The sequence below is a fragment of the Colius striatus genome, chromosome Z (genome assembly GCF_028858725.1).
Source record: "Colius striatus isolate bColStr4 chromosome Z, bColStr4.1.hap1, whole genome shotgun sequence".
NCBI lineage: Eukaryota > Metazoa > Chordata > Aves > Coliiformes > Coliidae > Colius > Colius striatus.
In genome coordinates, this window is record NC_084790.1 from 65,698,168 (window position 1) to 65,715,384 (window position 17,217).

The 17,217-nt window shown below is 39.2% G+C and overlaps 1 protein-coding gene across 4 annotated transcripts in view; it reads right to left on the bottom strand.

Annotated features, from left to right (window-relative positions):
• The window catches only part of LOC104558416 (TLE family member 1, transcriptional corepressor), a 74,656-nt gene that overhangs the window by 34,093 nt on the left and 23,346 nt on the right, over positions 1-17,217 (bottom strand). For 3 of the 4 annotated variants that reach the window (XM_062017463.1, XM_062017462.1, XM_062017460.1), the window contains exon 6: positions 16,512-16,616. In XM_062017463.1, the coding sequence (XP_061873447.1) occupies positions 16,512-16,616 (105 nt within the window). The remainder of the gene's footprint in view (positions 1-16,511; positions 16,617-17,217) is intronic. The other variant, XM_062017461.1, reaches the window with a different exon arrangement.

Below are 17,217 nucleotides of genomic sequence, written 5' to 3' on the forward strand. Positions count from 1 at the left end.
TTGCAAAACCAAGTTCTTCATACTTGCAAAGAGAGAAAAGGAATGACAAATTAAGCTTACTGCACTGTCCAGATGTAAGTTTTATTGCCTTGGAATTTCTTTCCAGTATCCACCCACAATTTTAATGGCAGTACAGTTTTTCAGCTGCAACATCCTAGGCAAGTTCCAGCTATAAAGAGCTCCTTAACTAGGACTCCAAATTTTGAATAATTTTCCATTCTCTAACACAATCTTCCAGAGATAATGAAACATACTTCCTATACAGAAACAATGACACATCTCTTTTAGACACTTTGCTTTTACAAGCTCCTACAATCCCACTGTGAAGTAGCTCTGTTGAGGTCACGGACACCTATTGTTTACTTAACTAGTTTTTAATTCTTACTGTTGATTGGTTACAGCATTCTTCTGTTTTTAAACAGAAGTGCAATGTACTATTTCAGTATCTGTTGAAAAGCACTGAAATAAAGATTCGGATGTGGTTATACATGAACAGTGGAAAAAAGGTCCTAAACTACAATAGCTGTCTTCTCTTGCACCCTTCACCTGAGAGCAGACAAAGTCTTCCAAAATCTTATCAGCACTAGCATCAGAAATAGTATTAACAGATTCTCCCAAGCTCAAGAGAGTTGTTCTGAAAAAATATCTGGCAAGTACAAAAGTAATTTACAGGCTTAAAATGTAAAGGGCACTATTTCATGTCAACTTTTGTAAAACTCAAGAAATGTGATTCTGTTCAACTCAAGAAGGCAGAAAGACGTGAAAGAAAAGCATGTATTATTGTGTTGCAGTTCATTGCAATATTCTTTATCTTCCCAAAGGGAAATCAGATTTTCCATTTGCTTGCTCAAGTAGCAGAAGGAAGTGAAAATCTGTATCAAATGTCTATGGCCAATGAACATATAATGGCTACTATCCCTGGGCACATACAGCTGGCTAACCAAGTGGTAATCTTCTCCCTCTCTGATCAGAAATATTCTTAAAGCCAACACTGGAAATGTAACCTTCCAACTAAGGAACAATTTAAGATTATGCTCCTGTCACATACAGTCTTTTCTCTCATTCTAAAAAAATCCAAACCCTGCACACACCACCCACATCACCAACAGTAGTCAGACAATCTAAGACATTAATTAATGCATTTCTGTAGGTATTCTCAAAAGTACCTCATCTACAGGGAAGAACATATGGCAGGATGATAAACAACCTCCTTTAAGAATTTATGCACAGTTTTCTACAGTGGAGTGAATGCAACAGTGGACAAGGGAAAAGCTACAAGTACCATCTACCTGAACTTCTGGAAGGCTTTGATATGGTCCCTCAAAATATTCTTGCCACTCAGTTGGAATGATATGAGGTTAATGGATGTGTTGTTAGATGGATCAGGAGATGACTAGTAGGGTCCCTCAAGTGTTCATAGTAAGACCAACACTACCCATTATTTTCATCAGTGGCATAGCCAATGGGACTGGCTAATTCCCCATCATTGGAAGTGTTCATGCTCAAGTTGGATAGGCCTTTGCAGAACCTGATCTAGTGGAAGGTATCTGCCCATAGCAGGAGGGCTGGATCTAACCTTTGAAGGTCTCCTTCAATCTTAACCACTCTAACACTCTATGACAGGTAAACAGACCAATATATGCACACCAGCACATAGTGGGAGACGCCTAGCTGGAAAACAGCTTTGCCAAAAATTACCCACGATTCCTGGCAAACATAATTGAATATGAGCTAGCAACGTGCTCTTGTGGCAATGCAGGTAAATGTCATCCTGGGCTGCATTAAGACAAAGTATTGCCAGCAAGTCAAGGGAGTAGATTCTTCCCCTCTGCTCACTGTTGAGGCCACACCTGGAATACTGTATCCAGTGCTGGGCTTTTCAGTTTAAGAGACATTTGGACACACTAACGAACATCTTATGATGGGCTTGGACAAGTACTAGCCTCTCAGCCTGTCCTCATGTGCAAGACGCTCCAGCCTCTTAATCGTGTTTGTAGCCCATCATTGGATGGCCCAATGGCAGGACACAAGGCAATGGGCACAAACTGAAACACGTAAGGTTCCTGAATATCTGAATACATCTTCGTTGGTTGGTTGGTTTGGTTCTTTCTTTTTTTGTTTGGTTGGGGTTTGTTTGTTTTGGTTTTTTTAATGGGATGGTGACTTAAGCATTGGTACAGGTTGCCCATACAGGCTGTGGAGTCTCCATCTTCGGAGACAGAAAAAATACACGTGGACATGATACAAAGCAACTGGCTCTAGGTAGTCTTGCTTAAGGAGGCTGGCTGGAACAGATGAGCTGCAGGTGTCTCCACTAACCTCAGGCATTCTGTGATTCTGCTTACTGTTTTCTCCCTGTTAAAATGTAGTTTAGAAAAACTGAGAGTCAGCTAGTACTATCATTGATTAATTTTCTACCAAATCCTTATGAAACCTCTGTTTCTATTATGGTTCATTTGGTTTTCTTACTTCCTCTTCTCATAGAATTGTAGAATGGTAGGGGTTGGAAGGGATCTTTAAAGATCATCTAGTCCAACACCCCTGCAGAAGCAGGTTCACCTAGATCAGGTCACATAGGAACATGTCCAGGTGGGTCTTGAAGACCTCCAAGGAAGAGACTCCACAAACCCTCTGGGCAGCCTGTGCCACTGCTCCAGCACCCTCACAGTGAAGTAGGTTTTCCGTATATTGAAATGGAACTTTTTGTGTTCCAGCTTCATCCCATTACCCCTTGTCCTTTCGCTAGCTACTATAGAAAAAAGGGATGTCCCAACCTCTTGACATCCACCCTTTAGATATTTATAAATGTTAATAAGATCTCCTCTCAGTCTCCTCTTCTCCAGACTAAACAGTCCCAGTTCCCTCAGCCTTTCCTCATATGAAAGATGTTCCAGTCCCTTGATCATCTTGGTGGCCCTGCGCTGGAGTCTCTCCAGCAGTTCCCTGTCCCTCTTGAACTGAGGAGCCCAGAACTGGACACAGGACTGCTGAAAAGACCTCACCAGGGCAGAGTAGAGGGGGAGAAGAATCTCCCTTGACCTGCTAGCCACACTCTTCTTGATGCATCCCAGGATGTCATTGGCCTTCTTGGCCACAACAGCACATTGCTGGCTCATGTTTAGCTTATTATTAATCAGGACTCCCAGGTCTCTCTCTGCAGAGCTGCTCTTCAGCAGTTCAACCCCTAGCCTGTACTGGTGCCTGGGTTTGTTCCTTCCCAGATGCAGGACTCTGCACTTGTCCTTGTTGAAGTTCATGAGGTTCCTCACTGCCCAACTCTCAATCTGGTCGAGATCCCGCTGAATGGCAGCACAGCCTTCTGGGGAATCAGCCAGTCCTCCCAGTTTGGCGTCATCAGCAAACTGATGTACACTCTGTCCCCTCATCCAGGTCATAGATGAAAATGTTGAACAAGACTGGCCCCAGAATCGATCCCTATGGAACTCCACTGGCCACAGGCCTCCATCTTGACTCTGTGCCATTGATCACAACATCGATCACCATATTTCTTCTAAACGTTCAGTCAGATTTTTCCTCTTAGGATAGGAAATTACACTATATCACAATAAACACACTTGAGAGCTCCCATCACTACATCTCCAGCTAGTGAGTCAAGAATGATGCCTTTGTAGCTGTGCAGAGGTAATTTGAAAACTATCCATTATGTGAACAAGTCACAGTGCCTTCAGCGTGGGAAGAGAATGCCCCTTCAAAACAATGAAACAGTGCCTTCAGTAAGCCTCTATCTATAAATGATGTGAAATTTCATTGTACTGCAGAGATTTAAGTCCACAGAAGGGCAGTAGTGGCAAAAGCTATCCAAAGCCATACATATACCTAGAAAGTTTCTCTGGCAGTGGCATGATTATTTAAGATCCAACTACCTCATGAGAAAAATCCGGTTTCTTTTTATGCTTTATAGAAGTTGCATATGACAGTGTCTTTGGGCCTTACCATTTGTTTTCCACTGAAGAAAAAAAATTGAACTTCTTAATGGATGTCAAAAAAGGCAGAAGGAAGATGAAAAAGTTATCTTCAGTTTGTTCTTTGTTACTATTTCGTACTATAGGAATCTCCTTCAAACTAATGTTAAATTCTGAGCAGAAGGCTCTTCAAAAAGTGCCCGTTTCCACTTGTCCAAACAAAACAAACCACACTAATAAGTCTCAATTGCACATCCACTTTTTTGATGCAGTAAGGGATTGTATAAACTGTCTCACATAAACTAGAACACTGATGCTATACTAGACAGCTTCTCCCCCACACACAGCTCCCTAAGCAGCTGAAAGAAGGCTAAGAAGTTGTATTTCACTGCTCTGCTGATACTGTAATTACAAAGGATGCTAACAAACTGAGCCCTTCTGGCCACCTCCAGAGTCTGGTTTTAGTTATTGGGTTTTTTTCTCTTCGCATTAAGAAATTAAACAAAAGCTAGCATAAACATTTTTAAGCATAATTTCCCATATACTTTCTCTAGGAGGCTAAAAGTTCTTTTCTATCTAAAGAAAGAAAAATTAATTGCAGTCATGAAACTGCCACACTAACTTCTCTGAAACAAAAATGCACATTTATTGATTAGTGCTGTAGTTCAAGAGAGAATTATTCCACAGAAATATTACAAAAGAGGAAGACAACACATTTTAATGTGAGGCCAGTAAACCACTGGTGTACATGGGTCATGTCCAAAGAGCCCATAGAAGGCAACTGAGACAGTCAGCAAGAGTCAAAGCTGTAATACCAAAATCTTCATCTACTTAGCAAAACTCAAAATTCAAATTTTCATTAGAACAAGGGGAAAATTTTGAGAGCTTCTTTAAATACATAAATATTAAATATATTCTTTAGCTTGTATTTTTAGACTATGCCATGTATTCAGTGAGGACATATTTTTAAACAAGGAAAAGTCTCTCAACACAAGAAAGGCTTAAGTTGCTATCAATTCAAATTACACAGCCAGCACCTATTTACAATTACACAGAGTACTTTTGCTGAATCACAAGATCTCATTCTAAGATTGTTGCTAGAGGATGTAGGGAGGCAAGTAGGAAAGCTAAAGCCTCATTGGAGTTGTGCCTTGTAAGGGAGGTGAAGGACAACAAGAAGGTCTTCTTCAAACACACTGCAGATAAAACTAACACCAGAGGCAACGTAGGCCCACTGTTGAATGAGGCAGGTGCCCTGGTGACAGAAGATACAGAGAAGGCAGAGTTACTGAATATCTTCTCTGCCTCTATCTATATACTGCTGGAGACTGTCTTCTGGAACCCCAGACTCCAGAGAAATTCAGGTTAAAGGAGGAGTTTTGTTTGGTTGATGAGGACTGGGATCAGTTGAACAGTCTGGATGTACACAAATCCATGGGCCCCAATGGGATGCACCCACGGGTGCTGAGGGAGCTGGTGAAAGTCATTGCTAGACCTACTCTCCATCATCTTCAGTAAGTCATGGAGAACAGGAGAGGTGCTTGAGGACTGGAGGAGAGCAAATGTCACTCCAGTCTTTAAAAAGGGCAAGAAGGAGGAGCCGGGAAATTACAGACTGGTCAGTTTCACCTCCAACCCTGGAAAGGTGATGGAACAACTTATCCTGGGTGCTGTCTCCAGGCATTTAAAGGACAGCAGGGTCATTAGGAGCAGTCAACATGGTTTTATCAAAGGGAAGTCACGTTTGACCAACCTGATAGCTTTTTATGAAGATGTAACCAGGCGAATAGATGGTGGTAGTGGTATGTGGTTTATCTTGATTTCAGGGAAGCATTTGACATTTCCCACAGCATCCCCACAGTAAAACTGAGCAAGTGTGGGCTGGATGATCAGGCAGTGAGGTGGATTGTTAACTAGTTGAAGGGAAGAAGGCAAAGGATGGTGATTAATGGGACAGGGTCTAGTTGGAGTTCTGTACCTAGTGGAGTCCCTCAGGGGTCAGTGCTAGGACTGGTAGAGTTCAATCTATTCATAATGACCTTGATGAGGGAACAGAGGGCACTGTCAGCAAGTTTGCTAATGATACTTAACTGGGATCAGTGGCTGACACACCAGAAGGCTGTGCTGCCATTCAACGAGACCTGGACAGGCTGGAGTGTTGGGCAGGGAGAAATCTAAAGAATAACCCTGTGGACCAGTACAGGTTGGAGAATTAACTGTTAAGAGAGTAGTGTAGGTGGAAGAGACCTGGGGGTCCTAGTGGACAGCAGCACTAGCCAGCAATGTGTCCTCGTGGCCAAGAAGGCCTGTGGCATTCTGCGGTGTAGTAGAAGAGCTGTGAGCAGTAGGTCGGGAGGGGTTCTCCTCCCCCTCTACTCTGCCCTTGTGAGACCACATCTGGAATATTGTATCCAGTTCACGAAGGACAGGCAACTGCTGGAGATTGTTCAGTACAGGGCCACAGAGATGATGAAAGGCTGAGGGAGCTGGAGCTCTTTATCTTGGAGAAGAGGAGACTGAGGGATGACCTCATTCATGTTTACAAATATGTGAAGGGTGAGTGTCAGGAGGATGGAGCCAGGCTCATCTCAGTGGTGTCCAATGATAGGACAAGGGGCAATGGATAGAAACTGGAACATACAAGGTTCCAAAGAAATACAAGGAAGAATTTCTTCACTGTGAGGGTGACAGAGCACTGGAACAGGCTGTCCAGGTGGGTTGCTGAGTCTCCTCCTCTAGCAATATTCAAAATCCACCTGGATGAGCTCCTTTGTGACCTACTCTAGGCAGTCTTGCTGTAGCAGGGGGTTTGGAGTGGATGATCTTTCAAGGTCCCTTCCAACCTTTGAGATTCTGTGATTCTAAAATTAGTACTATAGTTATCTTTACACCTACAGATTTGATAAACAGGTTTTAAACGCTCTCCAGCATAATGCAAATAGTAAACAAAAATAATTTTCAAAGACATCATGTTAACCATGGATTAGTTCACACATCTCCACAACAGATCACAGACATATAGACTGCAAGGGAGGAAAAAAGTATCCTATCTTTTCCTCAGCACTGTAATGAGCAACAGTTCCAAACTCTGCTGTGCCATGCTGTCTCACTTCAAGCAGCTAGATTTCTCTGCCATTCCTTCTGGCATTTTGGAGGGTAAGCCCAGGCACTAGCATTCAAAAAATAAAGATGTATGACACTTCAGAGCGCTTCAGAAAGATCACTCCTGTGAACAATAATAATGGATATGGCTGACCCCGCCCAAATAATTTGTCACTGCACCCAGTGAATGAAAACATCAGCTGTTATTCCACTAAAGTGATCAGCAATTAGCTATTTAACAAAAGTTTAGTGATAATTGTTAAACGGAAAGATTTTTAAACATCCCATTGACATAGAAGGAATAATTATAGTACTGTCAGCATGACTGGCACTTTCAGAAGAGCAGATCTACATGAGCAGCCTCGGTATGCTATGGAGCCTCAGCAGATCATCCCATGGCCTCATGCTGGCAAAGCCCTGCAGTGAGGATGCAGAATACTGCCAGCAAATGGAATTTTTCCAGTTGAGCAACATCTTCTCCCCAAGGTGCATTAGCAATCCACTGGTTTAGCTGCATCTACATACGAGCTTTTGCCAACAGCAAAGGGTTTTCTTCCCTCCTCCATGCTTTTAGATACTGTATGTCAATCTAGAACTTAGAATGACCTTGTACTGAGTGCAGACCCATTGAAGCATGGCTAGTGCTTGTATCAGTAGCTATGCTGGCAACATGATAGGCAGCCCTCAAAATAAAGAAATCCTTTTGCTAGAATAACCTCTGTGTATAAACACATACAACATTTCTGTATCATATATACACATTTTATATCTTAATATATCACTAATATAATGTATTTTACATGTATATACATTACATATATACATGAAATATTAGTTATATATATTGTTTATACTTTATATAAAAATATAGAAGTTCTTCTGTCTGTTTGCATATATAGCTTTTATTATTGATAGCTACTCTAAAGACATGCATTACAGGCCTGACTTAAGAACAGCTCATCTCAGCTTCTGGCAAAAAAGGAAACAGAAATCAGAAGAGAAAGTTCTAAGGCTCCTTATATTAATAATGGGGTCTGGTTTTTTTCCCTTAGGTTAAATACCATCTCTACTTCTTTCCTTAGGCAAAATTCTGAAGACCTAAGGGACAAAGAGCAAAGCTGAAGTTACATTGGAGGAGAAAGACTCTGCAACAATGAAGGAACTAGAGAAGACTTTATAAAGGCCAGATGCCACAGGGCAGGAAAGATTGGAAAGGTAGATAGAGCCTGAGTAAAAATGGAAAAAGTTATCCTTGCACAGGAAAACATGTCTTCACCAAAGAATTTCCCAGACTCTAAAGGAAAGTAACAAATTTAAAACCAAATTTTATAAACCACAGAAGACAATCTTAAATTCTCTTGTTATAGACAAGATCAAGGTTGGTTTTCTGAAACTAGTTACATTCTTCTGATTACCGTCAGTTTAAGATCCCCAACAAATCTCTAATTTTAGACAAGTACATATCGCTTTCTCTGAACACTCAGATGCAAGCCTTAAGTCTCTAGAATGAAACTGTCAGTGTACATTGCTTCTGGTTTGCAGAAACGACCAGCACTTTTTTTTTTTTTTTTTCCTGAGGCACCCATAAATTCCTGCTATTACTCACCTTCTAACCTCAAGACTACATATTTGCCTTTTTAGCTACTGTTACCATGCTGCTACTATCCAATGATACTTTAAAAGCCTGTTCCTGCTGCCACAGCAGCCAAAAACAACAAGTTCAAGCACGCACCAATTTGGAAATGACTTAAAGTCATTACTCTAGGGAGTTTTATTACTTACATATGATTATCTTTAAAAGTATTTGTTTTCCTTCCAAGCTCTTTTTAGTCTCCAAAAATTAAAATCTTGCTGAACAGGAAGACAGTAATGGTGGAGTAGAAAGGCTTTTTGGTAAATTAAAATCTTAAAGTTAAATATAGTATTTGAAATTATGCTTATCACTCTTTCATCGTGGCTACTACTAACTACAAAAACAATTCAGAGATATCAAAGAATGGAAGATGTGACAATCATGAGAACAGTATTACATTGACTTTTAGTCACTGTCCCAAGCCATAAACCACATTCTTGGAAATTTCCTATACATTCCAATGACTTTCATTTACCAAATAACGGTCACTGCATTTGAGCAATCCACTTTCACTAATCCTTGCTTTTACTACCTGAATACTATCGCCTATAAGTATTCAATTAAAAGAGCTACCATTACCAAGCATCTTTAAAAAACCAGAACTGAATAGTCTCAGGGAATTAAATGTTGCATACAATAACCACCTTGATAGTTCAGCAAGTACTGTGGAAAAAAAAAGAAAACAAAAAAAATCATGCAGCTACCAGATACCAGGAAATCCTACAATTAATATAAATTCTTTAGCATACTGTAGAGTAACAGCAATGTGATATAAAAACTATCTTAGTATTTCCTAAAGTTAACCTAAATGCCAGGTAGTCTAGCTCTGTGCAAGAAAAGAAAAGCAATCTTCTAAGTCCTCTTGCAGAGCCCTCCATCTTACCAATTTGCTTTGCTCTTCCCCCATGAAAAACATAACAGGTTGCTCTTTTCTTGCGTACTTCCAATATTTAATATGTACAGTACTCTATCTTCCTCCAGTGTCCCTGCACTTTCCTAGTCCCACTGACTCCATCTTTGTCACAGTTACCCCGTTACAGGTATATTTTGCCTGTGCAGTCCATGTCACTCCCATCAGCCCACTGACAGTTCATGTCAGCATGTCAGTGTCTGCTTCTCAAAATTAGGCCTTCTTTCCTTTTGAATATGTATACTTCATTCTTTGCACCTCTCTCCACTACTGTAAAGTGGTCTAACTGAACAACCCTATATCATTCAACATGTACACTCACAACACCTCTCTCTATTTTTACTTAAGTTTCAGGACAAATCCATGACCAGATTTTGTTTCATTCCCACTCAGACAACTACCTTGCACTTGATTTCACCTCATGTGCAGCCCCAACTCAGTTGCCACCCATGTCCTTCCAGACCTACCATAAATCAGATGTCTTGCAAGAGAAGGATTGTCACATCACATTTTATCTTAGCCTACTTACTCTTCAACTCCTATAGTTCTCCCAGGCATCTCATTTCAGGTGTGAGTGCAAATCAGACATTTCAAAGAGAGAAGAAGGTATGCTCATCTCTTCAGTTTGTCTCCTTCTACTTCCCTGATAACTGATGGGAAAGTGGATAGTATTCCCAAAAACTAGCTTAAAACATGGAAAGCTATTCTACCTACATATACTTCAGTCAGGAGTGCTCTGAATCACGTTCTGGAGAAACCCTTTCCTCTGGGATTAAATAACGTACTCTTCTGTGCCAATTATTATGTTAATATTGATGTTCTTCTGCCTCAGCCTTCTAAAGCAAACCCATCCCTAATCTCTATTTTATACTTCCAGTAGTCTTTACATATTCTTTTTATTAAAACTCACTGAACACACACTCTGTAAAAATCCTTGCCTTGAAGTGTACTATTCCAGCATTTTGATCCAACTTCAGTCCCTTCAATTCCACAAAAAAAAAAATTATCTACAAATTAGTCTAATAAAACCATTTGGCACCAAGTTCGCAAAAAAAAAGGAACCATCTCTTCTAGTGGATCTCCTCTGCTTCTACCTATCTCTTTCTGAAAGCTTCTCTCCTGATGCAAAACAGACTATCACATTCCATTCAACACATTTACCATATCCTGAATATCTGTTCAGTATACAGTAATTTAGCAACTGGTACCAACTCGCTGTTGGTATCTCACATGCTCATCTCATTAGAATCTACTGTCTACATTAGCAGTTGCACATCTTCAGGTTTGAACTCCAACTAAACACAACTTTTTCCAATCATCTTTCATCACCTTTCACTCCTTTCCTCAAAGCTGTTTAGCTTCTCAAATGTGTAACCATATACTTGGTCTCACCTTGGACTACTAGTTTAGATATTACATCTAGATGAAAGAGCCACCTAAAGATCTTATTGATTTATTTTTGGACAAGATAAAAGATGAGTCTTTCTCTGTCTACCCCACACATGACACCTTCCAAAATAAGAGAAGTTCTGGACCATAACTCATTTACATTCAAATTTGATGCTATTTTCCCCCCTTCAGAATGATTGAGAATATCTTCTTCAGGAAAGTGTCTCATTTAGGTACTATGCTACTTTACAATGCTGGTCCAAGGTCTTCTGTAGCCCCATCAGTGCATGGAGTGTGTGTGAGGTGGGAGTCAAGTGAAAACCAAGCTTGGCTAAAACTATCTATTCATCCATGTTTTAAATACCTTCTTCCAGGTTTTCTGTTTTGAAGAGGACAAGCTACACAAACAAATCAATACCCTCCTTATTCTTCTTCAAAACTTAGTAGCACTAACAAAAATCTAACCCTTGTTTAAGGACTCTGTTTTGAGAATATCAGTTGCCATGCTGACAAATAGCTTCTTCCTTTGCCATTTATTTTAAACTTAGATTACAAGTCTGGACCATTTATGTTCCAAAAGCACCTACACCATGACAGAATTTTAATATGTAATTAAGGTTTCTACATATTTTGTAGAAATACAAAAAATAACCCAGGATATTGCCACAATAGAGATCCTATTACCAGAGCCCAGTAATTTAGAAGTGGGGTTGGCTAGTTTAGAAGTGTGGACATAGTGTTTTGCGCTCACTAGATCTCATTTTATTCAATTTCAAACTAGACAATTTACTCTCCCTCAGTACATAATGCAGATCATGGCCGAGGAGGATCTAAAGAGAAGCTACATCTGCTTAGCTCTCCCTTGCTCTAAATTCTGCATTCATTTCTGCTCTAGTCTGTATTTCTCTTCTATAATGAAACACACAGCCTAGTTATTTATAGGCTTTCTAAGGATTAACTACACACTCATAAGAATAAACCCTCAAGAGGTTAACCTCATCCTCTTAAGCTTCACACACTACAATCTCAGAGATAGCTGGCAACCACAGCCAAGAGAAAAAAAATAATCCCACATTTTGCTAATCCTTTAGCCAATCACCTCATGCAACAGTGGATAGGTCTCTTGTAGGCCTACAACTCAATCTGTCTGGAGAGTACTGTCAGTCCAGAAGATACATATTTCACAGAACCACTACCAATACGCCTCAAAAGGCAAAATAAGACATACTTGGCTATTCAGAGGTATACTGAAATCGTGTGTCTAAAATGCAATGCTAAAAAAAGATTCCAAGTAGTTGCTTTTATTTCCCATTCAGATATTTGTATGTTCTACTCCAAAAACTAATGACTTTATGAATATGAAAGTATATCTGAGAAATTCTGCCTTGTTTACATCTATAGACCAAATTAACTTATACTTTACTAGTGTGAACTTTGAGTACCTTTAATTTGACACCCAGACCACTTCTCTCAAAAAGAAAACCAAACTTCACTCAAAAGCTTCAAACTGAAACATGAGAATCTACCTATTCTTTCATATCATGATCTGAATTATTTCTTAATACCAAATGTCAACACCGCCTACAGGTGCAGCAGCATAACAGAGTCAGCAGGAGAACTTACCTTTTCAGCCAAAGGTTTCTGTTTTATCACAGAATCACATCATTTATCTAGAAAAAACAGTACTCCATTTGACTTTAGTATAACAAATATTAAATGGTGCCATTTAAAAAAGAATGGCAAGGAGGTTATTTAGACATACTGCTACCTCACAACTGGAAGTTTAAGCCTTCAAGAACACGTAGGAAAAGTATAAGGCCAGAGGTATGACTTAATCAAATAACACCCACAACTCTTTCCCGAAGAAGGAATTTTAATTAAAACAGAGGATTAGCACTGCTTACAGGCTGAGTTCAACCATATTACATTTTTTTACGTGTCAATTCATTCATTCATTCTCTTTTGTATATGTTCAATATACATAATTTCCAAAGCCTAGCTTTTGAATTTGTAGGTCAATTCCCAAACAAACAAATAAAAAAACCTAAACCCACACAACAACTAGAAGTCCCTGTTCTCACAGTTTTTCCTCCAATAGGCTTCCATTTTTTCAACTGGAAATTTTAAAAAAACAACATTTATTTTAAAATTTGTTTCTATTAATTAAAGCATTTGCTCCCTTACAGAATTCACATATGGCCCAGATCAATAGGACTTGCTCTAACTCTGGCAAGCCAATTGGGAAACTCTTGAATCATCTAGTGTGAGGAAACAGTGGTCTACAAAGACAGAAAGGAAGGAGGGGAAAAAAGGGTTCAAAGTTGGGAAGGTTATGGAATAAATTATCCTGAATGCCATCCTGAGGCATTTTTGTATTCTATGACAAGATGACTCCCTTAGTGGATGAGGGAAAGGCTGTGGATGTGGTCTTCCTGGACTTCAGTAAGGCCTTCAACAGTCTCCAACAGCATTATCCTGGAGAAACTGGCTGCTCACGGCTTGGATCTACTCCTACAATGGGTGAAAAACAGGCCGGATGGCCGGGCCTAGAAAGCCATACTGAATTAAGTTAAATCCAGTTGGTGGCCAGTAACCAGTGGTATACCCCAGAGGTTAGTGCTGGAGCCTGTTTTGTTTAACATCTTTGTGGGTCTTATGAAGGAACAACTGAGGGGGCTGGGGATGTTTAGTCTAGAGAAGAAGCTGAGAGGATATATGATCCCTCCTTACAATTACCTGAAGGGCAGTTCTAGTGAGGTGGGGGTTGATCTCCTCTCCAGTAACGAATGATGAGAACACAAGGAACTGGGATTAAGTTACTCCAGGGGAGGTTTAGATTTGACATTAGAAGAACTTTTTCACCACGAGGGTTAGTAAGCATTAGATTGGCTGCCCAGGGAGGTGGTAAAGTCACTATCCCTAGAGATGTTCAAAAGACACAAAGTACTGATGGATATGGTCTAGTGATGGGCTTGGCACTGTAAGATTAGTGGTTGGACTTGATGATCTTAAAAGATCTTTTCCAATCATAAAAATTCTATGATTCTCTGAAAAATGCAGATTTTATCTAATCAAGAGAAACTATGTAAGTGAACATCAGCTAGGAAAATGAAACTTTCCTTATACCTTCAAAATTTATTGGACATAAATTATCCTCAGTATTATGGTGCCAGAGGCTACCTGATTGCATCTTCTGCTAATACAGATTGCTGTAGCCTATTTGCATTTTAAAAAAAGTTTCAAGATCTTTCATGTTCATAATATATGTCTAAAACATTAAACTACTATTTCTTTTCTTATCTTGAAAGACACTGCACTTTAACAGCATGGACCATTGTTTTTTACACTAAGTCAGGTCCCTGAACAATACTGACAGCTGCTATCAAACTTGGCCCTGTTCAATATCAGTGCAGCTGCTGCTGGTAAGAACAGACAGGCTTCTGATGTGTCCTCCCCTCTGGGAGAGAGTTTGACACGCTGCATGCTCATCGAGGGGCAGCAAAGGTCCACTGAATTGTCAACCCAGTTTTATACTGTTCAGATTTTCCAGGATGCACATCATCCCTTTCAAATAACGTCAAGCATATGTCAGAGCATGAAAATTATTGTGCATGAGATAATTATTGATCATGTAAGACTGTAAAGATGCCCGTGAAAAACAGCTAATTTTAGTATTATGTATATGGCACAGGGTCAAAGAAATTTTGAGCCCAACATATTCATTTTGCATTCAAAGTTTTAGGCTTGCATGGCATCATTCAGAAATCCTTCAGAAGACATGGGGAAACACGTTCTCTGATGAATCTTGGATAATTTAAAAACTAGAAAGGTGAAGGCTTTTATTTCTATTTCCAAAGAACTTCTTCCCCAAGATAAAACAAAATATTTCTGAATTGCACATACTACTTGTATATCCTATTCCTTTTAAAAGACTTCATGTTGTGTAAACTTTACACAGAGTACATTACAGACTTGAGAGAACAAAATTTGGTTTGGCTAAGTAGCAGTATCTCAAGTCCAGTAGGAATGTTTTAAAATATATTTTCATGCATACTTCCATTTACTGTATAAAATATTCTTTAAAACTAGTCCATTAAAAAGGCATTTCCATTCAATTTTCATCCTAAAGACACAATTCACTTTTTTTAAATGCAAGAAAGTATAGTTATCTAATCTTTGCTAATCAAATACCAGAAAAGTACATGTGTTGTATTTCAAAGATCAAATCAGGTATTCATAAAGTAATTCATTACTCAAGCAAAGCATAGAGGAGACTGTGACAAATACAGATGTAATTGTGTGAGCTTCTAAGATGTGATTAGCAAATCAACTAACTAACAGTCACAATTTTATACGAAGAGAAAAAACAGCACATATTTGAAGGGGAGGGGGGTATGTTTACGCAAAGGTAATCTGTCAAGTGTAATAAAGCAGCTTGAATAAAATTTAAGCTGAAAATCCACTGAAGCTCCCCCTTTCAGTGAGGAAAAGCTATTAAAAGGAAATGAAGGTCACCCTCCCAGTTTATTTCACCTAATTGACTGCCAATAGCTTACCACAGGACAACCGACTGCAGATCTGCAATTGAGAAACTGATGAAAGGAGTTTTCAAGCTGAGGCTCATTCTTTTAATCCTGTCTCACTCCTATTTTTTTTCCATCTCCAGTTGGGATGTAATTTTAAGCACAGATGGATTAACTGGTTCCATTGTCTGTAGACGTCATTGGACTATGGCACTGTTAATCCGTACAGCAGCATGTCTAATTATCATTACAAAGTGTCTGAGGGAAGTATAAAGACCAGCAGGGCATCTTCTCACAAGCAATTAACATAAATTGATAAATGAGTAATTTGAATCCACTCAAGGCGCTCACATATGAATAAAATCAGAAAGAACGGGTTCTTGTTTCGGCTACTTCTTTCACTTAGTCTGGAAGGGCAGAAAACATGAGAAATATTCTAGACTTAGTGGCAGGGGAAATGAACTCATGCAGTGGAAGGAATGTATGGTTCAGAAAGTTCATTAATACAAAGCAAATGACTTGTGATTGACAACCAGTCACAAGCAAGTAGTATTAACTTATTTCAGCATATTTAGAAGCACATACTTGGTGAAAGGCTATTAGAACACTGTGTCAGACAATTAATACTACTTCAAGAGCAAGTGCAGTTTCTTTTCAGTAGCTTGCTAATTTAAAATTCATGAAAGATTCACAAGAAATAAAAAAGAAAGAATGAATAGTTGTACATGCTCCAAGAACTCAAGTGTCACAAAATGCATGAGACAAAGGTAACTAGATCAACTGACATACAATACTTACAAATAAACAAGCAACTCTCCTAATCTTTATATTTCTTGCAGGAAAAGTTTCGTTACACACAGTATTCCTGCACAAAATGATGTTCTGAAAGTAAACTATTAACTTTATCCCTACTAAAACAAAGCAAGGCAAACTGCATTAACATCAGGCATGAAAACAAGATTAGACATCAAGACATTAAGCTTATTTTTAAAACAGCAAAGCAGTAAGATATGAAAGCAAGTTATACACACTGTAGGAGGTAGACCTGGAAGGCCACGTACCCCGATGATGGCATTCAGTTCAGCCATGGTCACTTGTTTGGCACGTTCTACAGCTTGGGCCACTTGCTGCTGATGCTAGTAAAAGAAGAAGGGGTATGGGGTAGAAATACGGGGAAGAAATTGTGTTAAGGTACTGACCATGCCAAATCAAACAAGGATCACAAACACATAAATAATGAGTTTGTCTGCAGAAATCCAGGCTAGGTATTACAAAATGTCTTCTGGAGATAAAAAGTAACAGTGACCTATTTCTCACCTGTTAGAATGCAATAAAGAGCCCTGAAAGAAGTCAACTCACCTCTTCCCCCCATGCCACTTCCATATTAATTTTCTGGCAAATTAATAATTATTTTCTAATGGAGTTGACAAGATGATAAAGTCAACTTCATGCTAGTATCAATTCTAACGTTTATATACTCTGTGCCCACACAGCAAAGCCTACTAAAATTTCAAACTGGGAAAAGAAATGCTTCACTGAACTCAACAAGAATTACATATGTTCTTTGTAAACCAAAGAGTTTGGAAATGCATATCCAAAATAGCAGGCTTCAAAATGTAACAGCAGGTTCTCACAGTATGGTACAATTGTGGTCATTTGCAGGTTTGTAACCTTCAACAGTGTTTTGTATCTGAGCTAACTACTCAACTTTTACACTAAAATTTTATACAAATTATG